The following is a 15719-nucleotide window of genomic DNA, read 5'->3' as shown; positions in this document are numbered from 1 at the left end:
TCTTAGTTTTCATAAATTATGTGGATTATGTAGTATTAGACGAAGCTGCATAAAGGGTACATATGAACTCTCCATACTATTTTTACAACTTCTTCTGTAAGTGTAGAATTATTTCAAAGTAAAAATACAAATAAATAAGTAAATACGCTCTTAAAAGTTGACAGGAAAATCAGATCATCTACAAAAAAGTAAGAAAAGAGTAACAATGGACTTCATACTATTAAAACAGATGTAAGAAAAGGATAGAGTACTGCCACTAATGTTTCAAGTATCATTTACAACCTAAGATTCTGTATTAGCCAAGCCATCTATTAAGTTGGAAAGCAATATAAAAACATTTTCAGACAAGTTACTTCCTAGAGCTGTACTGTAGGAAGCATTTCAGAATGTTTTACAGAATGAAGTAAACCAAGAAAAATGAAGGCAGAAGATCTTGAGAACACTTTATCAAAACAAATACAGCAGGGAAGAGAAGTCTCAAGATTATACCTATGCAAACTTATTAGAAAGCTGGAACCTTTGGATGGAGCTGATATTTTTCTTGAAAAGGTGAAGTAACAAAAGGAGGTGATAAAGTTAGCCAATGCAAGGGGGGGAAAGGCAATCAGAAACTTCAAGAAAAAACAGGAAAGGATATATAATCACTTATCACATCACATAGTATAAACATAATTATTGTTTATTTTGTTTATTGGTGTTTCACTTTAAGAACTAAACTAAGCTAGATGCCTGGTGACTAAACTAAACTAGGGATGCCTGGGTGGCTCAGTCAGTTAAGGGTCTGCCTTGGGCTCTGGTTATGATATCCGGAACAGGCCAGGGATCAAGCCCCAAGTTGCACTACTTGCTCAGGGAGGTGTCTGCTTCTCCCTCTCCCTTTGCCCCACTCATGTTCTCTCTCAAATTAGTAAATAAAATCTAAAAAAAAAAAAGGAACTAATAAGCTACTGAACAAAGGAACAGTGCTTATTGGAAAAAAGTAAACATTTTAACATCAAGAGAAAGAGAAGACGTAAAATGTTATGTAAGAGAGGTTAAGAGGTAAAACAATGGGGAATGAATGAAAGACATACATGCTAACATCTGTACCACAGAGTGGTGAGTCAAGTGATAGCATGAGGCCTGCACTTTTAAAAAAATTTGAACATCATCAGATGGTGTAAAGTGAGGTAAATTCTTAATTCTCAATGCAAGAAGGGTTAGTGTCTAATGCTGACATATGGGTAACAGTAAGAGTATTATTTAGATATGTAACAATTATCACAGGGAGAATAAAAATGCAAAAATAGTTACTAAATTAAAAATGGTTCTCTTAGGGATTAGAACATGGGATGGGGCAAGAAATCCCCTTAAATATTTGTTTGTTTGTTTTTTTAAGATTTTATTTATTTATTCATGAGAAACAGAGAGAGAGAGAGAGAGAAAGGCAGAGACACAGGCAGAGGGAGAAGCAGGCTCCATGCAGAGAGCCTGACATGGGACTCGATCCTGCGTCTCCAGGATCACGCCCTGGGCTGAAGGCAGTGCTAAACCGCTGAGCCACTCGGGCTGCCCCCCCCCCAAAATATTTGTAAACGATATATCGAATAAGGGATTAATATCCAAAATATATAAAGAATTCAGACAACACCAAAAAAAAAAAAATCTGATTTAAAATGGGCAGAAGACTGGAATAGACATTTTCCCAAAGATGATGTACAAGTGACCAATAGATACATGAAAAGATGCTCAACATCCCTAATTATCAAGGAAATGCAAATCAGAACCCCAATGAACTATCACCTCACAACTGTCAGAATGACTGGTATCAAAAAAAAAAACAAAAAATAATTGGTGAGGATGTAGAAAAAGGAATCTGCATGTACTATTGGCAGGAATGTACTGTGGAAGCCACTATGGAATATAATATGGAAATTCCTTAACAAATTAGAATAAAAATTCCATATAATTCAGTAATTCCTCTTCTGAAAAGAAAGGAGCACTAATTTGAAAAGCCCTATGTATCCCTATGTTTACTGCAGTGTTATTTACAATAGCCAAGATCTGGAAGCAACCCCAGTATCCTCTGACAGATAAATGGATAGAGAAGATGTGGCATATACTGACAGTGGAGTATTACTAAGCCATTAAAAAAAGAATGAAATCTTGCCTTCTTGCAAAAGATGGATGATAGGAGGCATTATGCTAAGTGAAGTTACACCGAAGACAAATACCATAGGATTTCACTTAAATGTGGAATCTAAAGAACAAAACAACAAACTAACACAAAACAAAAAGTGACTCATAAATCCAGAGAACAAACTGGTTGTTGCCAGAAGGAAGTGGGGTGGAGAGATGGGCAAAATAGGTGAAGGGAATTAAAAGGCACAAACTTATGGTTATAAAATGAGTATGTCACAGGGATGTAAAGTACAGCACAAAGAATACAGTCATAACTTTGTACAGTGACAGATGCAACTACTTATTGTGGTGAGCATTTCATAATGTATACAGAATGTCAAATCACTGTGTTGTACACCTAAAACTAACATATGTCAACTAAAATTTAAAATAAACTAATTTTAAAAAGCAATCCCCTTAGCATTGTAACCACTTTATGATTTAATTGTTTTGGTAGATTTTATTTATTTTTTGAAGTAAGCTCAACGTGAGGCTTAAACTCACAACCCTAAGATTAAGAGTTGTGTGCTCTACTGACTGAGCTAGCCAGGTGCCCCTATGATTATGCGTTCATTTGGAAACTAAAAAAAATTCTTTTCCAAAAAGCAAAAGCAAAAAAAAAAAAAAAAAAAAAAAACCACACTATTTTCAGTAATCAATAAAAGTAACTCATATATTCATTCATATTAAGGTACTGAGTTTCTACTTAGTGTAGTGGTTGGCCTTTAAATAAAACATCGTTCTTAAAATGAATGGCCAAGGCTTTCAACTTAACATATTAAATGCTTAATCAATACTTATTCATTTCAAAAGATATTGTTTCATATTCTCTTCAAAAACTTTAATACTTAGAAGTTACTATAATCGGTCACTAAAAGTAACAGCAGCATACTGATTTAAGCTTAACAGTTTTCAATGTAACGTTTAATTGCAAAATTTTGTGTATAATGTATTCAAAAGGTCTGGAACACTGAAAGTAAGCTTAAAATACATTAAATTCTGAATTATTCAGGCTAGTAGATTATAATGATGTGAATCTTTTTTTGTAAAAAGAAAATATGCCTCCAAACCATTAATAATTTGGTTTTGAAGTATATTAGTATATAAACCCTTAGATCAGTTTGTTTTTATATATCTCTTGGGTTGTGGATATGTGATAAGAGAGGCTTGAGAGACTCATATTTCTCAAATAAAATGATAAAATCACAATGTGAGGTTCCAAATCAAAGAAAGTGGCAATTTTTCTTGGCTTCCCTAACTTGCCCCACTGCTAATCCAGAGCAGAAATACTGTATCCTATCATACTGATATAAACAGCAGAGCATTTTTTAAAAACAGACATCAACAGTTATGGGATTAATCACACTATGTATGTATGTATGCCAGTATCAATGGTGAGGTGGCATTATTAGAAGCTCCAATGCAATACCATATGGGAACCTTTTAAAAAAATGTTTAACTAAAATTCTTAGTTTTAGCATTATGCTAACTAAGGGATTCAGCCAGTATACTAAGACTCATCTGCCTACTAATTTATGTACATATCAAACTAAACTTTTAATAAATTTAACAACTATTTTTTGTTCTCTGAGACTATTTTCTAATCTGTAATCTAATCTGTAAAATGGAGCTAATATCTCACAGTGTTACTGTTAGAATCAAAGGAGATAATTTATTTGAAACATGTGATGTATGGTAGCTGATCAATACACGTCAATTCTATTTCCTCTTCTCTCCCCCATGTACCTTGGTATAAGTTCAGGGGTAAAGTCTAATTTGAAAGATTATCCCAACTATTAATTTATTCAACAATTAAATACTGAAACTCAAATGTGTATCAGACATATTCTAAGTAGAGAGGGTAGTGGTTCTATGTAAAACTTAGAAAAAGGGACAAAACCCACACACAAAAAAACCACTTTAAAGCATTAGAAGAAAATGTTTTTAAAAAATTTTATGATCTTGAGGAGTGCCTAGGTGGCTCACTAAGTTAAGCATCTACCTTTGGTCAGGTCATAATCTCAGGATTTTAGGATTGAGCTCTGTGTCAGGCTCCCTGCTCAGCAAGGAGTCTGCTTCTCCCTCTCCCTCTGCCTCCCTCAACACCCTGCTTGTGCTCTCTCCCATATACTTGCGCTCGCTCTCTCTCGCTCTCAAATAAATAAAATCTTAACAAAAACAATTTTATGATCTTAGGATAGGAGAGTATTTCATTAAAAATAAGTAAAGCAAAGGACAAAAGAAAAAAACATATCTGACTAAATAAAAATGTAAAATATCCATGTGACAAAAAATAGCAAAAAGATAAAGACTAGCAATATAGGAAGAAATTTTAACATATAAATCAGTAAGAAAAAGGAAAACAACCCAAAAGAAAACTGAGGAAGGAAATAATTAACAGAAAAAGAAATATAAATAACCAATAAACATAAAAAGACGCTTAATCTCATGGATAGCCAGGAAAACGACTACTTAAAAAAATGAGAAACCATTTTAGATTTACAAAAATGTTTTTTCTTTTAAGCAGTAAGAGTATTTATCTATTTTTTAAAGTAGGCTCCACACCCAAAGTGGGGCTTGAACTCATCACCCTGAGATCTAGTTACATGCTCTACTGACTGAGCCAACTGGGTGCCCCACACCGACAATTTTCAAAAGCTAACACTACTGCATATTGGTGAACATATGGCAAAATGGAAACTCTCAGTTACTGCTAGTGAAGCAGAGATGGTAACAGCAACTCTTTAGAATTTTCCATGGTCCAATAATTCTACTTCACATACATGTTCACTGTATTTTCATAGTAACAAAGTTTGTGACAGCAAAAAATCTAATGATGATTTAAGCAGTAGAAAGGAATGGATTAATACAGTATGGCAGAGTCATATTAACAGAATACTAAGTAAGTAGCAGTTAAAGTACTACAAACATATATACATATACTTATATGTACACATATATACTCGATACATCTTAAAACAATGATAACTGAATTATGGTATTATATCATTTATGTAAAATTTCTAAACATGTAAAACCAATATTTTACATATACATCCATGAACAGTATATATGAGAGTATTAAAGCTGTACCAACAACTTACAGTGTAAATTCATGGTAGCTATTGTCTTTGAAAGGACAAAGATGATGTCAAATTTATATAATTTGTCTTAAAAAATAACAAATATATTAACAGCTGTAAACTCTAAATGAGAAGCATATATTTGTTACATTATTCCTTACACTTTAGTCTTTTTTCTAAATTGTAAAAAACCCCAAAAACTAACAAAGGTCACCAATAACATCATAATTATACTCTCTTCACCTATTTAAATACTGCAAAAACTAATATACATGAATTCAACAAGCTAATACAAAATAATCAAATGGAATGAATATATTTCATGTTACGTACTTATGCTGATAAACCTTACAAAAAGTAGAATAAAACATATCTCGGAAATGAGGTAAAAATTTTTTATCTTAAACATCTCATAAAATCACTAAAGTGAATTGTCTTTAATTTGCATATTTCCAATTTCATAGCTAAACTATCCTACAATTTTCAACTGAACACTAAAAAATTAGTAAAATGTACAAGCCCTAAAATAAGCCAACTAACCTGTATGAGTTCTTCTATGTCTCTGAAGCTCATCACTCCTTGTGAATCTTTTGCCACAAAACATCCAGTTGCATACAAAAGGTCTTTCTCCAGTATGCCAGCGAAGATGTGCTCGGAGGTGAGATGTTTTGCCATAAACTTTTCCACATCCTTCAATATGACAGATATGCTGTTTCTTTTTTCCTGGTTCATTACTGCCTCTAACAAAAACAAAAGCCAAACATTAATTACATCCCAAACACCAAGCTTATAATTATGAAAAAAAAAGGGGGGGGGGGATGAGGATCAAGGTTCTTAAAGGATGCATTTCTAAATTGGTTTTAAAACTCATGATGCCACAACTGTAGTTAAGAATCAGAAAATTTTCAATTAAAAAAAGAGTTATGTACTAAACTCAAAACTAATATGAAAACATGTTTATCTCATAAAATTCATGTTATACCATGGACTTCATGTTCCTTCCCTAATAGGCTCTCTTCCCTTGGGAAAAAAAAAAGTCTCTAAGCTTTTCAAGACGCTTGAAATTCTTCTCTAAAGAGCCAAAGAATGATAATCCCTATTTAAATTTTTTTTTTTTTAATTTTTATTTATTTATTTATGATAGTCACAGAGAGAGAGAGAGAGGCAGAGACACAGGCAGAGGGAGAAGCAGGCTCCATGCACCGGGAGCCCGATGTGGGATTCGATCCCGGGTCTCCAGGATCGCGCCCTGGGCCAAAGGCAGGCGCCAAACCGCTGCGCCACCCAGGGATCCCGATAATCCCTATTTAAAAGAGTAAGGTTCAGAGTTTCACTTCCAGCAAGACAGCATGAAGAGCTCCATGGGTCCACTCCCCAGTGAAAATTATAAAACAAAAAAACAAATACCATCTACAGTCTCTGGAAACGGTTCTATGAGAACACAGCACATAAATAAATAGATACTCAATAAAATAAGTGTAAAAATAGTGAAAGTCTATGGTATTTGAACTAAAACCCAACCCTCTATCCCTCTGCCTCGTCACTTCCCTTGACATAGAAACACTCTAGACCGATACAGCCAAGGAAAGGGTTCCCTTTTCTCACCTCCCAATTGGAGGGATATCTCCCCAGGAACAGGGAAGATGTCAGCATTTTTCATTCTACCCCCACTTATCTGTTGCTGAGGCTAAGTTCCAGGCAAGTATGGCTGACAGGTAGGGAACTCTCTTCTATCCAAATCCAACTCAGAGACTCCAGCTCTACCTTGGATAGGGCACGATGAGAATACTGCAGGACAGATCATCCTTGACTCAGCTCATTTGCCGGGCATACATCAGAACTTCTAAGCCAGCAGAAGCAAGCCAAGAAAACCTGAGGCTACTGCTGCTCCCCTGCCACCAAAACTCAGCTCCTAGAACAAGGATGCTCCTCAAAGAATGTACCAGTATCCCAAACCCAAGTTCAAGAGCCATGACAAAGAGATCTTGGCCAGTGAGGAAGCACAGCATAAAAGAGAACTCCAAATCTCTTCCCAAAGGAATCAAATTCATTTGCAAACACAGTTTGAAAAATTTTGAGCCTAAGAGCACTCTTAAAAACAGTGGAGTCTACTGCAAAACACAATTGGGAGGAGACTAACAGATATACTGGAGAAACAGGCAAAACTATAGGCTAACTAGGTTGTCAGAAAGACCCGAGGAAAGAGGCAACTGGAGTAGCTCTCCAAAGTCAGAATAAATCTCAAACACAGACCAGATATACTGGATAAACAGGCAAAACTATAGGCTAACTAGGTTGTCAGAAAGACCCGAGGAAAGAGGCAACTGGAGTAGCTCTCCAAAGTCAGAATAAATCTCAAACACAGACCAGTGGATCTAGTCCTTAGGAAGAATCTGATTAAGGAGGGCGGGTGTTGGAGGGGAATGGGTGACGGGCACTGAGGTGGACACTTGACGGGATGAGCACTGGGTGTTTTTCTGTATGTTGGTAAATGAACACCAATAAAAATTAATTAAAAAAAAAAAAGAATCTGATTAGATCAGTCTGTAATACAGGTTACAGGGCATTTTGCAAACAATGAAACAATCAGCTGACAATTAGGAGAGTTTAACAGCTGGGTGTGGTCAGGGACAGGACAAAGATCCCTGCACAAACCACTGTCATCCAGGGTCACTAAGCATACCCAATTCTACAACCACTGAGGAGCAACATGCTTCATTCTGGAGTTCACCAAAATAACCCAGTCAGTCACTACATAAGCAAGCAAACAATAAGTCAGGAGTGCGGAAAGGCAGGGGGGCAGTACTAAGTGTTGCTACAATACATTAAACCATCCAGTTTCCAACAAAAAATATGAAACATGCCAAAAATAAAATAGGGGAGTATAACCCATACACTCAAAAACAAACAAACAAACAAAAAGAAAACAAGCAAGTGAAACTGTGAGAGCAAAGAGATTAACAAGACTTCAAAGTAGCCGTTAATAAATATGTTTAAAGAACTAAAGGACACCATGATTAAAGAAGCAAAGTATAATAACAATGTCACATCAAACAGAAAATATCGGTGAAGAGTTACAAGTGATTAAAAAAAAAACAATAGGCAATTGTGGAGACAAGAAGTACAAGTGAAATGAAAAATTCACTAGGGGAATCAAGAGAAGAAAGAAATAGCAAAATTCAAGATAGATCAATAGAGATTATGCAATCCAAAAACAGACAAGAACAAGAACAAAGGAAAATGAAGAAGGTGCCTGAGAAATGTGGGACACCAAAGTCTGAGTGAGGAAAGCAGAGAGATGAGAGAAAAGGGGAGGAGAAAAGGCAGTGGAAAAAATATTAACTTATTGAAAAAGATGGATCTATACATACAATATTGCAAGCAGTATAACTTCACAGATCCACAAACACCTCATATACTGAAAATCCTAAAACCCAAAGTCTTGAAAGCTGCAAAGGAAAAATAACTTGTCACTTACAAGGGAACTGCGGTAAAAGAACTACTTCTCAGCAGAACAATGGAGGTCAAAAGACAGAATGAAAACATGTGCAAAGTACTCAAGAGAAAAAAACTGAAACAACACGACTCTATCCAGCAAAACTGCCTTTCAAAAATAAAGGTGAAATACAGATATTCCTAGATAAACAAATACAGAGAATTTGTTTTGAGCAGACCTGCTTTGCAAGAAACTAAAGAAGTTCTTCAGGTTGCATCAACTGAACCCAGAAAGTAATTCAAATGCACACAAAGAAACAAAAGAGCACTAGCGAGGATAATTATGTAATTATAGAGGACAATGTAAGTGCATATTTCTTGTCTTACATGATTTAAAAAATAATTTTATAAAACAGTAAGTGTAAAATGTATTGTCAAGCCCATAATATTATAGAAATGTAATCTATTTAACACATTTGCAGTAAGAGCACAAAGCAGGGAAGTGGGAGCAAAGTTGTAGTGGGATAAGAAAATGATGCCAGAAAGGAACTCAAATATGAGGAATAAATACAGAGAACTAGGATAAAATTAACATAGCAAAAGTTATATATACTTGCTCATCTTCTCTCAACTCCCCCCACCCCACCTCAAACATCAGGTGTGAAAACACTTTAAAACGAGGCCCTGGCAACCTCCAAATTATTCTTGGTGACCCTGAAATCCCTCTGGTCTCTCAATTTCTTTAAATCACAACATTATGTAAAGCAATAATTTATAACAATGTACTGTTGGATCTGTAACACTTGCAGACATAATATGTATTATAACAATTTATATAATATGCAATAACAATATCACAAAGGGAAACAAAAGGAAACAGACCTATAAAAATAACATTTCACTGGAATTAAGTTAATAAACTTTAAGCTGATTATGATAAGATATATATGGTAAGGCCAAGAACAGTTACTAAAGAAGTAACTCAAAATAATACAGTGAAAAAATCATTAACAAAATTAAAATGCTACTTTACAAATTAAAGTGCTGTATTTGCTTAATGCAAAAGAGAGCAGTAAAGGAAGAAGAAACAAAAAGACATGAGACACAAAAAACAAAATGAAACACACAAATTCAACTATATCAATATCAAATGTAAATGGATCATACAATCCAATCAAAAGACAGATTTTGTCAGATTAGATTAAAAACAAACAAACAAACAAACAAACCAAGAGGGGCATCTGAATGGCTCAGTCAGCCAAACATCCAGCTGACTCTTGGTTTTGGCTAAGGTCATGATCTCATGGGTCATGGGACTGAAACAGCATCAAGCCCTGTACTTAGCAGGGATGCAGGGAGTCTGCTTGAAGATTATCTCCCTCTGCTCCTCCCTCTACTCTCTTTCTAATAAACCAATCTCAAGAAAAATACAACAAACAAAAAACCCCAATATCCAACTACATGCTGTCTACAGGTGACATAGTTGACATTCAAAGACAGAAAGATACAGGGAGATTAAAGCCAATCAATTAGGCAAAAAAAAGCAACAAGGAAAAAAGACATGATAAACTTGACCTAACAGACAACCACAAAATACTCCACCAAACGGTAGCAAAATATACATTCTTCTTAAATGCACATAAAATGTTCTCCAAGATAAGCCACACACTAGGCCATGAAACAAACCTCAATGAAAAACAAAGACATGAGACTAGAAATCAATTATAGAGGAAAGTGTAAAACTCACAGATACCTAGAAATTAAACAATACACTCTTACATAAATAACCAGTGGGTCAAAAAAGAAATCCAAACAGAAAGCAGGAAATACTTCGAGAAGAATGAAGATACAACATACCAAAATTTAAGGGATACATAGAAGTAAGCAATACCTACAGAGAAATTTTTAGCTCTAAATGCTTACATTAATAAAGATCTTAAATCAATAACCTAACCTTCCATCTTAAGACAATGGAAAAAGCAAATTAAATCTAAAATAAAGCAAACAGAAGGAAGGAAATAATAAAGAACAGAGCAGGAACTAATGAAATAGCGAATACAGAAACAACAGAGAAAAATCAATGAAACCAAAAGCTGATGTGACTTGATTTTTGAGAAGGTCAACAAAATTGAACAAGCCTTTAGGTAGACTGACCAAGAAAAAAAGAGAAGAAAAAAATTACTAGACTCTGAAATGAAAGAAGACTCATTACCAACCTTACAGAAATAAAAAAAATTATAAAAGTATACCAAGAATAATTGTATACCAATTACTTAAATAACTTAGATGAGGTGGATAAATTCCTCAAAAGATACGAAGTATCAAAACTGACTCAAGAACAATCAGAAAAAAAACCTTAACAGTAAAGAGACTGAGTTAGTAGTTAAAAATATTCCAGAAGAAAAAGTCCAGGCACTAGATAGTCACTGGTGAATTCCACAAAACATTTAAAGAATTATTATCAGTTCTTCACAAACTTTTTCAAAAAATAAAACTGGAGGGAACACTTCCCACCTCATCCTATGAGGCCAAATTACCCTTACCAAAAGCAAACAGACGTAAGAAAACTGAACAGTTCTCTCTCATGAACAGAGATGCAAAAATCCTTAACAAAATATTAGCAAATAGAATATAGCAACATAAAGAATTATATGCCACGACTAAGTCAGATTTATTCCACAAATGCAAAAGTACTTTAACATCTGACAAGTAATTAATATAACACATCATACTGATAAAGAACAGAAACTATGTGATCACCTCAACAGATGGAGAAAACCATTTGAAACAATCCAACACCCTTTCATGACAAAAACACAATGAAGGAAGAATAGAAGGGAGCTTTCTTATTTAAGGGCATATGTGAAAAGCTCAGAGCTAATATCATACTTAATGGTGGAAGATTGGGCATTTTTCCCTAAGATCAGAAACAAAACAAGGATTTGTCCACTTTTGCCACTTCTATTCAATGTTACACTATAGGTTCTGGACAGAACAATTAGGTTAAATAGAGATAAAAGTCATCCAGAGTGGAGAGGATGAAGTAAAACTATCTCTATCTGACATGATCTTACATATATAAAAACCCTAATGAATCCATTAAAAAACAAAAAAAGAGTTCAGTAAGGCTGCAGGATACAAGATCAATAAACAAAAGTTAACTGTATTTCTATGCACTTGCAATGAACGATAATAAAAAAAAGGTTCCATTTACAAGAGGATCAAAAAGAATAAAATACTTAGGAACAAATTAACAAAAGTGTAAACCTTATACTCTGAAAACTATAAAACAGTGTCAAAAGAAATCAGATCTCTAAATAAACAGAAAAAACACATACCATGAATAAGGATCAGAACACAATACTGTTGTCAATATTTCCTAAGCTGATCTAAAGATTCCGTACACCCCCATCAGAATCCCACCTGTCTTCTTTGTAGAAACTGACAAGCTAATTCTAAAATTCACAAAGAATTGCAAGTGTCTCTGTCATTATCAAGAAAGTAAAAAGATAACTCTCAGAATTGGAGAAAATATTAGCAAATTGTGTATCTGATAAGGAACTTTTATCCAGAATATATAAAGAGCTATTACAATTTAACTTTAAAAACTAATTTAAAATGGGCAAAAGATCTTAAAAAAAAGAAGAAAAAAAAAAGACACCTGGGTGGCTCAGCAGTTGAGCATCTGCCTTTGGCCCAGGGCATGATCATCCTGAAGTCCTGGGATCAAGTCTTACATCAGGCTCCCTGCGTGGAACCTGCTTCTCTCTCTGCCTGCGTCTCTGCCTCTCTGTGTGTCTCACGAATGAATAAATAAAATCTTTAAAAAAAAATAATTCATTCACTCATTTTAGAGATAGCAAGCAGGCAGAGGAGCAGAGGGAGAGAAATCTTCAAGCAGACTCCCTCGCTGAGTGTGGAGCTCTACATGGGGCTCATTCCCAGGACTCTTGAGATCATGACCTGAACAGAAATTAAGAGTTGCCTGCTAAACCAAATAAACTACCCAGGCGCCTCTTTTTTTTTTTTTTTTTTTTTTTAAGATAAATGGGCAAAAGATCTCCATAGACATTTGTCCAAAAAAGATATACGAATGGTCAATAAGCACATGAAAACACACTTCACTAATGAAGTCATCAGGAAAATGCAAATTAAAACCATACTGACATACACTTCACACACATTAAAAAAGCTATAAACAGAAAGCCAAATTATAACAAGTGTTGGCAACAAGTGGAACTTTCTCATACACTACTGGTGGTAATGTAAAATGGTATAGCTATGGAAAATAAACAGTTCCTTAAATGGTTAAAGTTACTATATGGATCGTTAATTCCATTCCTAGGTATACATTCAATAGAAATGAAAACCTATGTCCACACCAAAATCTGTACAAAAATGTTTATAAGCAGCATAGTAGCCAAAAGGTGGAAAAATTCCAAGTATCCACCAACTGATAAATAAATGGATAAGTAAAATACTGTGTATCCATATAATGGAATGATATTTATTCATTTAAAAGAATGAAGTACCAATACCTAATACATGCTATAACATGGATAAACCTTAAAAACATTACGTTACATAAATGAAACCAGGTGCAAAAAAAATCACATAATTGCACGAGTCCATTTATATGCATGTCCAGAATGGCAAATGCATAATGACAGAAATGTGTTCAATGGTTGCCTAGAGCTGGGAGGACTGGAGGAGAAAAGGGTGATGACTAAAAAATATAGGTGTTTCTTTTGGAGGTGATGAAAACGTTCTAAAATTGTGATGACAGATGCACAACTATGTGAATATACTAAAAACCAAGGAAAAGTACAATGAGTGAATTGTATGGTATGTGAATTTTGCATCAATAAAATTAAAGTTTTTACATAATAAATGAAACATGGAAACCATTTTTTTAAAAAGTATAAACTATATGTTAGTAAACCACTAAAACTCCATTCTTCGACTAGCTCAATTTAATCCCTGTCATAACAATATTGTATCTCCACTTCTGTGTTACAAAGCTAGTGACATTCTAGTGATCAAAGTATCAACCAATGACTTGGTTTTAACTATTTTATGCCATCCAGAGAGATAAAGTTGGTAACAGAGCATTTACCTTCCTTCTCCTTCCCTACAATTAGGACAGGAACAGGCAACTCTTCGAAGCCTCTTGCCAGGTTGTACCTCTTGATCAGAAGCTTGCTGGCCTTGCTGCAAATGCACTTGTGTGAGTTGGTCAGGACTAACAGCACCTATCGTTGCGTTAGCAATTCCTCCAACTGCTACAGTTACAGGAGCTATCGTGGCTTGTTGGACCTTTACTCCATCTTGTCCTTGCTGCTGACCTAAAAATTGGGGAGGGGGGAAAGAGTATTATATTTTCTATTTCTAAAGAAAGGATTAAAAAAATTCCATATGGACATTTTAAAGCTACCATATTTGTTCTGATAGTTAATCTGTGTCAAATAAAATAGCAAAGGGACAATGATTTAATGATTTTTACTATGCAAATCCTCCTAAAATACAGTATTCTCATATAAGTAGCTCAGGCTGCCTCTATATCAGGTTGGTGGGACTACACATAAATCATTTAACCCTGTGGTGGCTTTAATTTCTCCATCTGTAAAATGAAGATAATAATACTTGCCACCTACCTACCTCACCAAAGTGCTGTGAGGATTCATGAGACATTATTTGAAAAGCACTGAGACCCTCAGATGAAAGATGCTATATCCATTTCCACAGTAAGCAATAGATCTCATTCACTCTAGAAAATACAGGAATGAAAACTAAACAAATGATTAAGTTTTATAGATATTTCTCATTCGTCCATACTTCAAAATTAAGCAAACATCTCTTTATTGAGGAATTTTTTTTAATTATACTGAGTTAAATAGTTTTTTAAAAAGTAAAACCATGATAATTACATACTATCACTATAATCATAAAACAGACGTTTAGGCAATTACTACTTTATTCACTCATGTTACGTAGCTTAGACTTACTTCACTTTTCAGGTTACACATATACCAACTTGGTTTCTTCACTTAGAGAAAACTATGATAAATAATATATAATATGACCCAAAAAAACCATCTACTTTATCTATGGTTTAAATTGATCCTGAAGTGCATATGAATATACCTTATAATGATCCTTTCTTTCAACACAGTACTTTCTCCACAACAGGTTTGGAATAGCAGAAAACACCAATTTATAAAGGAATGCTCCTACCACCAAGAATTGATGTAAGAATTAAACAAGTTAATTTACCCCTTACCACAGTGCCTGTCACAGAATTGTTCACTATTTGTTAGCTATTATTGCTATGAGTCTCCCCTGAGTTGGGTGGCAACACAAGAATAAAATATGGTAGCAGAAATAAACAGGTGAGTATTGGGTGTAAAATAAAAGGGCTTATTTCAAAGCTGCATATATAGTACTTTAAACACACAGAGCTACCAAGAAAATAATAAAAATTAGCGAGTGAGGAAAGAGTACACATTTTCCAAACAAAACTAAGCCTCTGATTCTCTCAGCCAACGTCAATCTCATTCTCCTCTGTGTATTCAAAACACAGTAACTATAATACAAATGAAAAGCATGTCTTTTGTATTGTTTTAATAAGGACACATATTTTAGTTTTTTCTGCTAAAATTTAAATTTCTGATCACCTTTGAATAAACATGCTATGATAGGCAAAGCAATGCAAGTAAAGTCAGATGTAGTTAATTCATGTGCCATTCAATGTCCATGCACTTAAATATCCTCAAGTTTCCTCATCTCTTAATAATTCTGACCTCCCTAAAATTCCTTTCCTCTATCTACTTCAGAGAGTTCTTTATCAAGATCAAGTAGATTTCCTAAAGGGTAAAGACTTTGTAAACTGTAAAACAATATGCATAGGCAAAGTATATTTCTTATGCCTTTATGTATCTTCTGAATGCTTAATTTTTCCAGCTGTTGTTCATACAACACTAGGTCTTTCCTTTCAATCTGCAATGGTATTTAAGAGGTCCTTCATTACGTTAAAGTACTAGG

At 34.4% G+C, this 15719-nt stretch overlaps 1 protein-coding gene across 1 annotated transcript in view; it reads right to left on the bottom strand.

Moving 5' to 3' along the window:
• SP4 (Sp4 transcription factor) overlaps positions 1-15719 on the bottom strand; it is a 77805-nt gene that overhangs the window by 19061 nt on the left and 43025 nt on the right. Inside the window, exons 4-5 of the mRNA XM_025993158.2 lie at positions 13795-14023; positions 5784-5983 (exon numbers count right to left, since the gene is read on the bottom strand). Coding sequence (XP_025848943.1) covers positions 5784-5983; positions 13795-14023 — 429 coding nt within the window. The remainder of the gene's footprint in view (positions 1-5783; positions 5984-13794; positions 14024-15719) is intronic.

Source organism: Vulpes vulpes, chromosome 7 (assembly GCF_048418805.1).
Source record: "Vulpes vulpes isolate BD-2025 chromosome 7, VulVul3, whole genome shotgun sequence".
NCBI classification, from domain to species: Eukaryota; Metazoa; Chordata; class Mammalia; order Carnivora; family Canidae; genus Vulpes; species Vulpes vulpes.
This window is presented reverse-complemented; position numbering and strand designations above follow the sequence as displayed.